The 15,232-nt window shown below is 42.7% G+C and overlaps 1 protein-coding gene across 1 annotated transcript in view; it reads right to left on the reverse strand.

Annotated features, from left to right (window-relative positions):
• MAP3K4 (mitogen-activated protein kinase kinase kinase 4) overlaps positions 1–14,353 on the reverse strand; it is a 121,905-nt gene extending 107,552 nt beyond the window's left edge. Inside the window, exon 1 of the mRNA XM_007457585.1 lies at positions 14,190–14,353. Within this exon, the coding sequence (XP_007457647.1) occupies positions 14,190–14,353 (164 nt within the window). The remainder of the gene's footprint in view (positions 1–14,189) is intronic.
• Between the last annotated feature and the right edge of the window lie 879 nt (positions 14,354–15,232).

Below are 15,232 nucleotides of genomic sequence, written 5' to 3' on the forward strand. Positions count from 1 at the left end.
AAAAAAAAAAAAAAAAAAAAAAAAAAAAACTGGCAAGAAAAACCCTAAGATACCAACAGCAAAATAAGCAAAGAATATAAAAAGATAATTCACAAAATAAATTTAAGTAGCAATAAAACATGAAAATAGTTCCACCTATGTAGTAACCACTCAAATTAAAACAAGATAACCCTTTCCGGGCTATTGAATTAGCAAAGACTTTTTATAATACTACTCAAAGCTAGAAATCTAGTAAGGTAAGCACTATTTGTGGCCTATACATTCATATAATCTTTTCAGAAGAAAATGTTTAACAGTAGATATTAAAACTCTTAAATGTGTTCAAACTCCTTTCAAATTCTACATTCAGGAAATGACTTTACAAGAGCAGCCAGAAGAGCAGAAAGAGTTGTGTATCAGTAGGTTCACTGCAGTGCTATCTAGGACAGCAAGAAACTGGTAATAACCTAAATGGTTTATAGCATAACCATAAACTGAAATTATAGAGCCATTTTTAAATGAAGTTTTAATATTTTTACTAACATGGCAAACGCTCACAATATGTTCAGATAATATATCATATGCCTACCTCAGTCTAGAGGGACCTCTTCTCACCCCTGTATAATTTACTTGGCAATTAATCATTCTTTTGATATCTTTTACTGCTATAATAAACTATTATTTAAATCATTCACCACATCCTTTCACATTTATGCCTAAGGAGATAGCATATAAAATACAGGACCACAGACTCTGAAGCATAACAAGGATGAATGTGTCCTGACTCCAGGTATTCTAAACTAATACATCTCTCTCTCTCTCTCTCTCCTTTATTTATTTTTTTGGCCGCACTGCACAGCACGCAGGACCCTACTTTCCAGACCAGGGATTGAAACTGCGCCCCCTGCAGTGGAAGCCGGGAGTCCCAACCACTGGACCACCAGCGAAGTCCCCTGAACTAATAATATATCTCTTAAAGACTCACTTTCTCCATCTGAAAACTGCACATCTATTTTACAAGTTCATTGTAATCATTATAAAAAACATTTTATACTATTTGAATGATGGTACACAGGTAGATGATAGATATAAATTTACCATTTCTGCACCAGACCGTGAATTATAAAGCTTCTATTTACCTTATCTCTTCTCCTTAACTAAATTATAAATTCCTTGAAGACAGGGCATGTTTTATGTTACACTTACACATAATACAAGTATTATCTATCTGCCTAGGAGACTGTGAGAGGATTCAGAAGACAAGTGCCATTTGAAATGACTGCAGTAGAAAAGTGAGGAAAGGGCAGTTGATACACAGGAACCAATCTACTCAAAGGCAAGAAGTTGAGAAAAAAGATGCCATGTTCAGGAACGGGAGAGATGTTCAGTGTGGATGAGGTCTATTTGGCCTGGACCTTAAGCTTAAAGGAGTTTCAAATTTAGCTACCGTTGAGTGGCAAATTTGTGTAGGGATGTACTGAAAGGTCTGCTCACAAACAGACTTTAAGTGAAATTCATGGCCTCCCTATTTCTAGCTAAATCTGAGGGTAGGGAGATCTCCAATCCAGAAAGCTCCCTGGACCACGGGGTAGGGGAGAGGACAGGGCAGTTGTTATTTACTGCACACAGAGTCTCCGTTTTGCAGGATGAAGAGTTCTGGAGATCTGCCACAGTGTGAATGAATATACTTAAACACTACTAAGCTGAACACTTAAAAATGATTACAATGGTAAAAAACAACCCCCCCAAAAGCCTGAGTGAATAAAAACACCCTGTGATACATTTACACAATGAAGTACTTTAGAGTAACAAAAACAAAGGAACCACTAGAGCACCCAGGACAACACAGGTGAGTCTCATGAACATCACGCTGCATGAAAGACGTGAACTATCACTAAGTGTCAGGGCAATGAGGAGACGAGGGCAGTGACCGGGCAGGGGCAGAAGGGGTCTCTAGGATGCTGTTTTCTTCACACAGGTGATCTTTACAAGAGCAAGTTCACTTCTAGATAATTTATCATGCTACGCATTTCATATATATATTATACAAATGTCTGTGTTACATTATACAACAGCAAATATTACACAAAAATTTAAAATAAAAAAACCTGAGGGAACCTACCGGGTTCCACCTAATTGGTCAATTGGCCTCTCTTTCTCTTTCATCTCTGTATTATCAAATTCTGTGAACTGCCTACATAGTTGCCTCTATTATATATAATTCAATATGTAAAATTCTGTACTTACAGAGGAACAGATTATACCTAAAATATATATAGGTATACTCTTTAATACTGCAATTTCATTTCCAGGATTTTATCCTAATAAAATATCTTGGATATACATAAAGACTGAGCCAAAAAGAATGTTCATAACATTGTTGTTTATAATAGCTAAAGAAATGGAAACACCCTAAAAGTCCAACAAAGGACTAGTTAAATTAATTAAGATCACAAGCAGCTTCCTGGAATAGAAACATCAGAAAACACTCAATGGGGGTCAGGAGGCAGTTGCTACACAACAGAGGCTCCCACTGGCAGACAGAGATTACCCCCAATACTATGTAATAAGAATCACTACATCCCACTTTTAAGTTTTCCATCACCTACAGACAGGAGCTTGTTTTACTCGGCTGCTTCCCTGAAAGCACCTAGCATCAGCTACAGTCCAGGGTGCCTGTCTTCAACAAAGAAGGGCCATCTCAGGGCCTGTGGAAAAGGACTCTCCCATGTATTATACTTTCAGGTACAGACTTCTGATGGCCTCTTTAAACAACTCTGAGATCACACCAGTGGAATGAGTCAGGATTTATAGAACTCTAGTCAAAGTAATTCAAAACCAGTTAAATTACAGTATTCCAATAAAGAGGAATATTGTTTGTCATTAAATATGTTTAAAACATGGGAAAGCGCTCATGATACGGTAGCTTCTAAAGATAAAATGTATGAAGGGGAAATTTATATATATATGTATGTATATATATATATATATATGTATATATATAAACATATATATATGTAATTTATATACTGTATTGGCCAAAAAGTTCCTTCAGTTTTTAAGTAAAAATAACAGACACATTCTTCATTTTCACCAAGAACTCTATTGAACAGCATATTCACCCTTTTGTTCCACTACCTTCTGCCATTTTTCAGGCAACTTCATAATTCCATCTTCCCAAAACTTTTTACCTTTTTGAGCAAAGAACTGTTCCAGGTGCCTCTTACAGTCTTCTGGGGAATTGAAATTTTTTCCATTAAGAGAATTTTGTAAAGACAGAAATAAATGGAAATCCGAAGGTGCAATGTCTGGTGGAAATGGCAGATGGATCAGAACTTCCCAGCCAAGCTGTAACAGTCTTTGCCTGGTCATCAAAGAAACATGCGGTCTTGCGTTATCCTGATGGAAGATTATGTGTTTTCGGATGACTAATTCTGGACGCTTTTTGACGAGTGCTGCTTTCAGTTGGTCTAATTAGGAGCAGTACTTTTTGGAATTAATCGTTTCGTTTTCCGGAAGGAGCTCATAATAGAGGACTCCCTTCCAATCCCAACATATACACAACATCACCTTCTTTGGATGAAGACTGGCCTTTGCTGTGGTTGGTGGTGGTTCATTTTGCTTGCCCCACGATCTCTTCCATTCCACATTATTGTACAGTATCCACTTTTCATCACCCGTCACAATTTGTTTTATAAACGGAATGTTTTCCTTACGTTTAAGTAGAGAATCGCATGCGGAAATACACTTATGTGGAACCCGAACATCAAAGCGATTAATGTAACCAAGCTGGTGCAAATGATTTTCAATGCTTGATGCAGGTATTTTGAGAATTCGGTTATCTCCCTCATGGTATAACACTGATTGTTCTCAATTAATGAGAACAATCAACGTCAGCTGGTCTACCTGACTGTGGAGCATCATCCAGCGAGAAATCTCCAACACGAAACTTCGCAAACCACTTTTGACACGTTCAATCAGTTACAGCACCTTCTCCACACACCGTACAGATCATTTTTGGGTTTCAGTTGCATTTCTACCTTTCTTGAAATAATAAGGCATAATATGCTGAAAATGTTGCTTTTTTCCTTCCACCTGCAATATTAAAATGGCTACACAAAAATCCACCAATTTTGATAAGTTTTTTCTTTAAATGCACGCTGATATGTTAGGGTCTATGTCACGATGCAACCCAACAAAACTGTCTGGAATGAAATTAAAGACAACTAATCACTGCTAGTTGCCTTAACATCTTAACAGGAAAAAAACCGAACGAACTTTTTGGCCAAACCAATATATAAATCACACACACACACACACACACACACACAGGTAAAGAGGTAAAGCCCAGGAAAGAAATATGCCAAAATGTTAATGGTGACTATTTTTAGATGGTAGGATTATGACTGGCTATTTTCTTCTTTATACTTTTCAGATTTTTCTACAATTGACACGTGTTACTTTTATAATCAGAGAGATTTCTAACTGATTTAGAAAACTGATTTCATTCACTTTTCTAAGGCAACAGCTAGACCAATTTGGAAAATATTACTCTTAAACATAATGCACAACATTTAAAAAAATGAAAACAGTAGTAATCTAAGTTGTAAAGACATGTCAAGTTAAACAAACAACTACAAAGAAGTTCCAGAGCAAAAAGACTGAGCTGTGCCTAATGACCTAAAGGAGTCATTCAACCTGTAGTGTAAACACTTCTGATTTTAGTGTCATGATTTATGATGCTCGTGTCAAAATTCCAAACACCTTTAGGAATATGCAAAATAATCACACTTGAAGCAAAAGAGGGAATTTGGAAAAGCCAGGTCCCCAAATCCTCTTTCTCCTATGACTTCAACAGACATGGAAAAAACAAATGTTTCTTGAATAAAGATTACTGCAGCTATTTTAAAATGTACCTAGCCTCAAAACATACTTGATGGCTTTTTATGAAAATTAATTACGATGGACTTCCTCTCTTTTCACTTTAAATGAAAAAAGAAAAAGAAAAGAAATTAATAAAGAGAGCTAAATTACTGAGCACTTTATATAAAAGGCCATTATCTCATTTAATTTAGTAACAACCTACGAAGGAGATGCTATTATTATTTGATTTTCAAAGGAGCAAACTGACTCTGAGAGAAGTTAAGTAACTTTCCCCAAATCAGAGGCTACTAATTAAAAGGTAAGATTCAAAGCCTGTCTGCCTAGTACCAACACCTCTGTGCCCTCCAATATATCCACCGCCTCCTCCATCCAACAAGTACCTGTGGAGAGCCTACCAATCATTAGACGCTGTGCCAGGAAGGGAGACCTAAACGTGAGCCAAACAACCACGTCCCTGCCCTCCTGGAGTCTGATGGCTATTGAGGCCAAGAGACAATAAACAAACGTTTCATTCAAGTAGATAATTACAAATGGTGAGATGCCAGAACAGGGTGGAGAACCACCGGGACTAGGAAGACTCAGAACAGAGGGACTTAATCTAACTTCTAGTGAAGGGGTATGAGGTTAAGGGAAGGCTGACCCTCAAGTAAGCAGCGCTTCAAAGAAGACCAGAAGGAGGAGGAAGCATTAACAAGGCAGAGGAGGAGAGCAAACTACCGCGCGCCAGGCCATCCTCTTCGAAAATATGCCTGCGGGCCTTCCCTGGCGGCGCAGTGGTTAAGAATCCGCCGGCGACGCAGGGGACACGGGCTCCAGCCCTGGTCCGGGAAGACCCCACATGCCGCGGAGCAACTAAGCCCGTGCGCCACAACTACTGAGCCTGCGCTCTAGAGCCCGTGCGCCACAACTACTGAGCCTGCGCTCTACAGCCTGTGCGCCACAACTACTGAAGCCCGCGCGCCTAGAGCCCGTGCTCCGCAAGAGACGCCACCGCAATGAGAAGCCCGCGCACCGCAAAGAAGAGTAGCCCCCGCTCGCCGCAACTAGAGAAAGCCCGCGTGCAGCAACGAAGACCCAACGCAGCCAAAAAATAAAAAATAAATTAAAAAAAAAATAAAAATATACTTCGCTGCAGTGAAAACTGCTGTACCCTCACACACACACACACACACACACACACACAGCAGCATAGAATGAGTTCCTTTTTTTTTCTTTTCTTGAGGACTGCTCTACTGGGAAAAAAAATTAAAATACATATTAGTGTTTCAGAGAAAAATGAACAAATTATCTAATGTACTCATATATTCCAACACAAATTTTACTGTAAAATTAATACCAAATTTTAAACTCATCTTTACAACCCTTGTGTTTAAGGATAAGCAACCAAGAGAACAACCTTGAGACACAAGGATAAGATGCATGCTTATTCTTGCCTTTGGGGAATAACGCTGTTTTCAAAGAAGAAACAGTCGGATCCAAATCGTGCCTAGCTTCTTCAAAACGCCTTTTGATCATTTAATGGATAAGCACAATGCTTCTTCTCCTGATTCAATCTCAAGGGACAAAGGACAAAGTATTTGCAATAGCATCTTTTTAAAATTTTGGTAGAGCCGTGTTTTTCAAAATGAGGGTCACAACCCATTTGTGGATAATAAAATCAATAAAATGAGTCACGATGAACAATTTTTTTAGTAGGAGAACAAAACAAGAATTATCAGCATATATCATATATTACAAGGTCAAACATTGTTTCATAAATTTTTGTTTCAGTTATACAGTACCCACATACAGTTGTAAAACATATTTCCTACCATAGGTCACAATCACAGCCAGAGTTTCAACATCACCACCCCGGGACAGAAATTACAATCTTACTGCCTGATTGACCTAAAGACTGAGCACACAAAAAAATAATGAGATCTCTAAAAAGGTTTGAGTGCTGGCACCTCTTTATTCTGTGAACTTGAAATAAAGTTTCATGGGAAAAAAAGGTGCGTACAGTGAGTTTGGGGGAGATTTCAGGGTTGGGTGTTTCTTTTGCATATTTTTTTTCTTTTTCTGAAAACAAATCTTTCATCACTTCTCCACCCTGTAAAGTCCACTTAATCCAGAAAGCCTAGTATTCCATCCATGGTTGGTGTGCGGGCCTGAGCTGAAGAGCACCTTTAGCTCTGGACACTGATGGGAGCACAGGGTGACAGAAGGAACGGGAGGTGAGAGCCTGGAGACCTGGGTCCTAGGCTGTGACCCTGGGGAAGCTGCAGCCTCTGTAGGCTGCTTTTCTCACCTCTAAAATGAAGAGCATGGCTCAGATGCCCTGGTCCAGGAAGATCCCACATGCCATGGAACAACTAAGCCCGTGCGCCACAACTACTGAACCTGCACTCTAGAGCCCGTACGCCACAAGTACTGAAGCCCACGCGCCTAGCGCCTGTGCTCCACAAGAGAAGCCACCGCAATGAGAAGCCTGCACACCACAATGAAAAGTAGCCCCTGCTCACTGCAACTAGAGAAAGCCCGTGCACAGCAACAAAGACCCAACACAGCCAAAAAATAAATAAATAAATTTATTTTAAAAAAAATTTTGTGAGAAAACCAACTTATACCTATATTTTTATGTTCCTACACAAAAAGACTTCAGAATTTTAATGGTACAATAAAATTAATGTATTAAATTTTCTTCCAAACTATTTCCACTGGAAGACTAAAAAGGTTGACAATTTCTATTAATTTTACATCTCCAAACTAGTTGTCCTCTAATAAGCCCTGTTGAGAACATTCTACAGTTCAGCAGTATCCTCAAATAGCCTGCTCACATGCAAAAAGAAAAAAAAAAAAAAGCTCCACTGAAAACATCAAATCTGATCAGCTTTAAAGCTTAGCATCTACTTTTTTCCACAGGCTTACTTCTTCTGAAATTATGCTGAAAGGAAATCCTCTTATGAAACGCTTTTGAAAGAATGCCTAATATATCCTTAATATCTTTCCCTGCTACTTTATAAACACTTGGCATCCATATGATCCATGAGACTGATACTTCTACTGATGTCTGCAAAATACGACAAATGAGTGTTCTTACAGGTCAAAAACAAATTTTCATTTTGCCTATGCCATTAGCGAATAAATATCTAAAGGCAACTTGCACTCCATACGTGAGTGTGAGGTCTGTGGGAAATATAAGACTGTACCTACCACACCTACTTTCCAGAGGAATAACGTTCCTTTTAAAATACAGTGGTTTCAACCATGCCTCTTAAAAAGGGTCAAGTATTTTAACATAACGTACATGTTGAGAATATAGTTAGAGATCGAAGTAATAACTCTATGACTATAGAGGCCACCATAGAGCAAAAGCCCTTCGTTTGTTACTGCTGATGTTGCTTGTATCTCAACTACAAACTCCGTTATCCAGGATGAACTTCATAATTAAAGAAAACCAAATGGATATCGTCAGCTCAGATAGTGCATATATACTAAAATTTTAAAAAGGAAAATTTAAATTAATTTAAAATTTGGCAACAATAGTCTCTTTATATAACATACAGAATCTTATCAATTTCAATTTTAGGAACAACGCAAAGTAAAGAGACTTAAAATTATAAATGTACAGGAATTTGGGCTCTCTAGCTTTTTATTGTAAAATAAAAACATGTAACGTTCATTATAAAAAATTTTAGGAAAAAAGTAGGATGTATTCCTTCAACCTTTTTTCTAGACACATATACTTTTTTTTTAATGGGTTCATACTAAGTATAAGGACTTTAAGAAGCCCAACTCAAATTATTAATAGTTTATGCAGAAATAAAGAATTTATCAATTCACATATCGAATCAAGAGAAAAATGGGGGTGAATGTAGCATAAAAGGACAATAGCCAAAGACTTCTTTTGGTCTCTTCTTCTCTCTGGGGTTCAACGTCACTGTCTGAAACCAAACTAGTTCTCTGTGAGATGGTGACTACGGTTCAGGGAGCTAGCTCTAGGCTCCGGACTCCACAGTATACATTTCAGTTACTAAAAACAGCTTTTCTGTCCCCCAGCTCCAATTTGAAAAATCCTAGGAAAGAGCTCGAATGGCCTGGCTTGCATCAAGCGCCCGTCCCTATAGCCAGGAGTGCGTAAGCCGAGGGCAGCTCCCATCTGTACCATGGAGCTAGAATCGAGACGGGGCTGGGTGAGGGGGCAGGACAGTCACAGCTGGTGGACAGATCTATACGAGCTGAGCAGCCACCTCAAGTACTGGCTACCATCTTCTGCACATGCTGTTGTATAATCTGCTTTTCTCATTGAACACAGTGGTGGGTACGTATAAATCTGAAGTACCTGAGAATCCCTTTAAAAGTAGATACTCAGGTCCCACTTGTATGAAGACTTATCTAGAAGGAATTATATCATGAGCATTTGCCCATGTCACTGAATATTCCTTAAAAACATGGTTTTTAATAGCTGCACAGAATTCTCATGTAGGTCTAAAACTTTTTAATTTAATTTTATGGACTTCCCTGGTGGCGCAGTGGTTAAGAATCCACCAATGCAGGGGACACGGGTTCGATCCCTGGTCTGGAAAGATCCCACATGCCACGGAGCAACTAGGCCCATGCGCCACAACTACTGAGCCTGCACTCTAGAGCCCACGAGCCACAACTACTGAGCCCACATGCCACAACTACTGAAGCCTGTGCACCTAGAGCCCGTGCTCTGCCACAAGAGAAGCCACCGCAATGAGAAGTCCATGCACCGCAAGGAAGAGTGGCCCGCGCTCGCCGCAACTAGAGAAGGCCCGCGTGCAGCAACAAAGACCCAACGCAGCCAAAAATAAATAAATTTATTAAAAAAATAAAAATAAACTTAATTTTATGACAAATCCAGAAAAACCACATACCATCATGATCGTTTTTGAACACCATACTCACAAGAGTCAAAAAGCATTTTATGAAAGCACCAACCACTGACATCTTTGCCACACCTTTTTCAGAAACTACGCCAAAGGATTCTTTGTCGGGGGCAGGGTCAGAGGAGTAGATTATGAGGAGGGTGAAGACAGTTAGGTGATCCTCTGAGACTTACCATTAGTAAAAATCTACCACTGAGGGTTTTTTAAACAGATGTCTTTAAGGGACAAGGATACAATATACCTCAAAGTAAAGCAGGAAAAGCAAGGTTTGTCATAATCTAATTAAAGTAAGACTGAAGACTAAAAACAAACACACTATAACCTAACAAACTGAAGGAAGTTAGTAACCAGAGGGAAAAGAAAAACAGCAGCCCGTGTGAAGTCTAGGGAAATGAAAACCTAAGAGTAAGACTCTTGTTACCTGCCTCTCATCCTAGAAGCTGGGGGTACGCCTGTTAGGGATGCAAGCCAACCTGGTCTGTTAACATTAGTCACTAAGATCATTCAACTAATTTCCCTAGCTGATGTCATGCTTACCAATCAATCTCTTAATTATACTTTGGCTTTCTACAGGCAAAAGAATACACTGACCCACCAGGTACAGACAAAGCCAAGTAGGAGCTGAAGCACAGTACCTGAACCTTGCTTACCATATGCTGCCCAGGGAATGCCAGCTTATAAAGACCCACAGCAGTCACTGGCCAAACTCTTTTTCCAACATTTCCCCCATTTTCTCTTTAAAGAAATTATTTCCAATGGCCTACTGACTGGAGGCATCAAAGTGTCTTTATAAACAATACATACCACCTGGTCAAATGAGAAGGCTAAAACAACAGCATGCTATGAGTAAAAATGATAATCACTGAAGAATGAGGAATTATTAAGTAACAGGAAGTTATTAAGGCAAAGTATCCAGTAAACAATCAAGACTTTATATCCCCTTATTTCAGTAGGGCTCAGAACAAGATTTACAAGACGTTAAGAGAACGCAAGTGAAAGAAGTAGAAGCAACTTCTAACAATATGACTATTAAAGGAACCACAAGGGCTTGCCTGGTGGCGCAGTGATTGAGAGTCCGCCTGCCCATGCAGGGGACGCGGGTCCGTGCCCCGGTCTGGGAAGATCCCACATGCCGCGGAGCAGCTGGGCCCGTGAGCCATGGCCGCTGAGCCTGCACGTCCGGAGCCTGTGCTCCGCAACGGGAGAGGCCACAACAGTGAGAGGCCCGCGTACCGCAAAAAAAAAAAAAAAGGAAACCACAAAGTCCTTCTTGAAAGACGAGCTGTCCCCATTTCAGCACACGAAGGAGCTTCTGCTATCACTGGAGCCCTTTGTTACTGCTGTGTGGTCACTGCTTCTCTGCCTAAAGCCACCCCTGCCAACGGTATCTCCTCCAGTAAGGGTCTCAAGCCACGCCCCATCACTGATGCTGCCGGGAGAACCTGCATCTGCACCATAAGGTGGGTTTCGCTGAGAATAAATAAGCGACATCCAGTGGCAAGACTGAAACAAGCAGGCTCCAAGGGGACATTCAAGGAGAGGGAGAGATCAAATCACCTAGGAGGGACAGAATATTGAAGTACATTTTTAGTAGTGAAACCCATTTTTTCAAATGAATTTATAAGAGCCATATTATAAAAAGTAAATAAAGTCACTGGTTAAAAAAAGTTATTTCATGTAACAAGTACTTTACACGGGTCAATAAATGAGAACAAGGAGGCTATGTTTTTTTAATAAATTTATTTATTTATTTAAATTTATTTTTGGCTGCACTGGGTTATTGTTGCTGCGCGCGGGCTTTCTCTAGTTGCGGTGAGCAGGGGCTTCTCATTGCGGTGGCTTCTCTTGTTGAGGAGCGCAGGCTCTAGGCACGCAGGCTTCAGTAGTTGCAGCACGCAGGCTCAGTAGTTGTGGCTCACGGGCTCTAGAGCGCAGGCTCAGTAGTTGTGGCACACAGGTTTAGTTGTGCGTGCATGTGGGATCCTCCCAGACCAGGGCTTGAACCTGTGTCCCCTGCATTTTGCAGGCGGATTCTTAACCACTGCGCCACCAGGGAAGCCCAAGGAGGCTATTTTTAACATAAACTTTTTTTTTTTTTTTTTGCGGTACACGGGCCTCTCATTGTTGTGGCCTCTCCCGCTGCAGAGCACAGGCTCCAGACGCGCAGGCTCAGCGGCCATGGCTCACGGGCCCAGCCGCTCCGCGGCATGTGGGATCTTCCCGGACCAGGGCACGAACCCGTGTGCCCTGCATCGGCAGGTGGACTCTCAACCACTGCGCCACCAGGGAGGCCCTAACATAAACATTTTTATGAAAGCTTACAGGAGATAGAAGCAGTCTCGTATCAGCCTTAATAGCCAAGATCTGTGTTTTTTTTTAAGTGCAGATTCAAGAAATCACAAAAGTAAATTGTTCCAAATTAGTTTTAAAAGCTCTCCTTATACTCTCAGGATCCTCCTACAACTGACCCAGAAGCTTAAAAAAGAAATTATAAGGAATGCTTATTTCTAAGTTTAATCACTAACAATAACAACTGCTATCCTTACCATGAATTATTTATCGAAAACAAGGACAAGAAGTATCCACCACTGACAACAGGCAGTAAAACCGTAAGAGCACTATCGCTTCTCAACCTGTTTTGTGTTCCCCGGTCATTGCATAACTCTCACATCAGCACGCGCTGAGCAGATGTACTGGGCTGGCACCTGCTGCACTGCTGCACTGGCCAACGTGTGCGGGCCTGCTTTCCACAAAAGACCCGTGCATCAGATCAGCCTTCCTAATCAATGACACATCGACATGAAGTGCATGAATAAAGATGGCAGATGGAGCTTTATTCTGGTCTGTCCCAAACCAGTTAACCTAGTAGCACAAGTCACGTTATTGGTCTCCTATGCGTTAAATGTGGCATCTAGCAATATTTGAAAATGCATGTTGAGCTTCTTTAAAATGGTTAAAAACACAGGTAAAAGAAATTCAAATAAACAACTGCAGAGCCCCTGAAGCATCTTTTACTAATGATCTACAGTAAGTTGGTCAGAGGTCAGCTCTGTGTATTAAAGAGGTGGTGGTGACAATGAGGGCGTATAAAAGAAAAACTAACAGCTTTGTCAAGTAATGTTTTACAGATTTGCTATTGTAAAGTTAACTGCAATGTTGCTAAGAAAAATATTTCTAAGATCTTCTTGTTCTGTACACTGCTGTTCACTTAAAGTTGGATGAAGCCGATTATCCTGACCTATTTCTACTATAACAAAGACAGAAACCTGGCTGAAAACTCAAGGTTTCTTTTTATCATTAGAGAAACAGTCATTTTTTACAGCACATTTGCAATTCTCTGTTCCTTTTACCTAAGAGTGTTCACATCCTTTTTTTCCCAGAGTATAGTTATACAGAATTATAACTTCTGATCTGCCCGTTCGTATAATGAAATCAACTGTCTTCTTCATGGCGGTTAAGAGCAGGGAATGTGCAGCCAGACCTGAGTTCAGCACTAACTGTGAAACCTTGGACAAAACACTTAACTTTGTGCCTCAGTTTCCTCATCTTAAAAAGAGACAGTAATAGTATGTTCCTAAGGTTGTTGGTCAAGATTAAATGGGTTATAACAGAAGCAAAGGAAACGGCACATTTTAAACGGTTAGTAAGTGTTCGCTATTATTATTTTTAAAGAAAAACTTAAAGGAGTCAAAATACTCAAAGTATGAATCTACTACCAAATTTATATAATAAACTTTCTGACAAAAGTTCTAAAAATGTTAGATGTATCCCAAAGGACCAAAATGAATTCTCATTACACCATGTACCATTATTTACAGAGGCTGTTCCCTAAAAGTTCACAAGAGTATCTCGGAAGTACCTCAGAGTTAAGGAAAATGAAGAACGACTTTCTTCACAGCCTGTAAAAACAAAACAAATCTGTTTGGGCCGACTGGGTCATAACAAGCACGAATGTGGTTCCTGTATTCAGTTCTAACTACAGCTGCAGACTTTGTTTAAAATTTCTTTAAGGAGGAAAAAGAAAGAGGACACTTAACCTGCAACTACAGAGCAAGACAGCAAGATGCAAGAGGAGACGTGGAAGTATTTTCCTTACAGGGGACAGGGGGCAGCAGTTTGCAAGTTTACACTGGGATGCAAAAGACAGGGGTAAGAGGGCATCTGAACGTACACACGGAGGCATATAAGAGAGAAATTCTTAGTTATGGTGAATTTCATCTCCCGATCAGAAAAATGACGTAAGAATTCATTAATAGAGCCCCTAGGGAACAGAATGCAATGAATGCTTTGGGTACCAAAGTTCCATATTAGAGCTTCCTGTGGGAGCAAAGTTTTGGACAAATCAATCCTTCACTTGATGTGCACGTGTGAGCAACAATCTGCACAACGCTACTACTCACGGCCGGTAAAGGGCCCTCAGAAAGAGAAACCAACCTGTTTGCACAGCCCGAATGCAGTTTCTCACAGGAGAGACAGCAGGCACACTCGGGGGGAGACAAACGGAGGGCAGGAGGAGAACGAAGGGGCAACAGCCAGTGCGCATCTGCTTCACGAGCGTCTACCTCTTTACTTGAGCGGGGGCGAACGGGAGGTAGCATTTTCGCTTAGTAACGAGGCGCGTAGTTTCAGCGCGGCGCCGGTTCGGAAGCCTTGGAGGGGGAGGGGAGGGGAGGGGAGGGGGAGGGGGAGGGGTGCCAGTCCCGGCAGGACCAGGGGCGCCCCGCTACGCTCCCGCCCCGCCGCATTCCCGGCGCGCGGCGAAGCCGCAGGGAGGGCCGGCGGGCTGAGCGCTCGGCCGGACCCGCGGCGCCCCGGCAGGAGTCCCTGGGCCGACCCGGCCGCCGTGCCCTCCGTCCAGGGCTGCACCCCGCCCCTCTGGCCCGGCAGCCTGGATGCTCCCGCACCACCTGGCGGGAAGCAGAGGCCCCCCACGCCCCCTCGGGCCCCCGACCAAGCTCAGGCCAGGACGAGACCCGCTTTCTGCGCCGGGCCCGCCGCGGCAGCCCCACTCACCTCGCCGCCCGGCAGCGCTCCGGCTCGGGTTCGGGTTCCGGCGGCGGCGGCGGCGGCGGCGGCGGCGGCGGCGGCGGCGGCGGCGGCGGCGGCGGCGGCGGCGGCGGCGGCGGCGGCGGCGGCGGCGGCGGCGGCGGCGGCGGCGGCGGCGGCGGCGGCGGCGGCGGCGGCGGCGGCGGCGGCTCCTCCATGGCGGCGGCGGGAGTGACGGCGAAGGCGGGCGGCGGGACCAGCTCGGCGGCGGCTTCTCTCATCCGTGCACGGAGCCCCGAGCCATCTTGGAGACGGCGACCGGCCAGCGCCGGGCTACGGCGGGTGGCGAGGGACAAGCTTCCCAGGGAGGCGGCGGCGGGCGCGGGGATGGACCGGCGGGGAAGGCCGGGGAGGGGAGGGGAGGGGTGGAGGCGTGGGAGACTGGGCGGCAGACAGCTAGCAGGTTGGGGTAGCGGCGCTCTGTCCCGGGG

The sequence above is a fragment of the Lipotes vexillifer genome, unplaced genomic scaffold (assembly GCF_000442215.2).
Source record: "Lipotes vexillifer unplaced genomic scaffold, Lipotes_vexillifer_v1.1 scaffold1055, whole genome shotgun sequence".
NCBI classification, from domain to species: domain Eukaryota; kingdom Metazoa; phylum Chordata; class Mammalia; order Artiodactyla; family Lipotidae; genus Lipotes; species Lipotes vexillifer.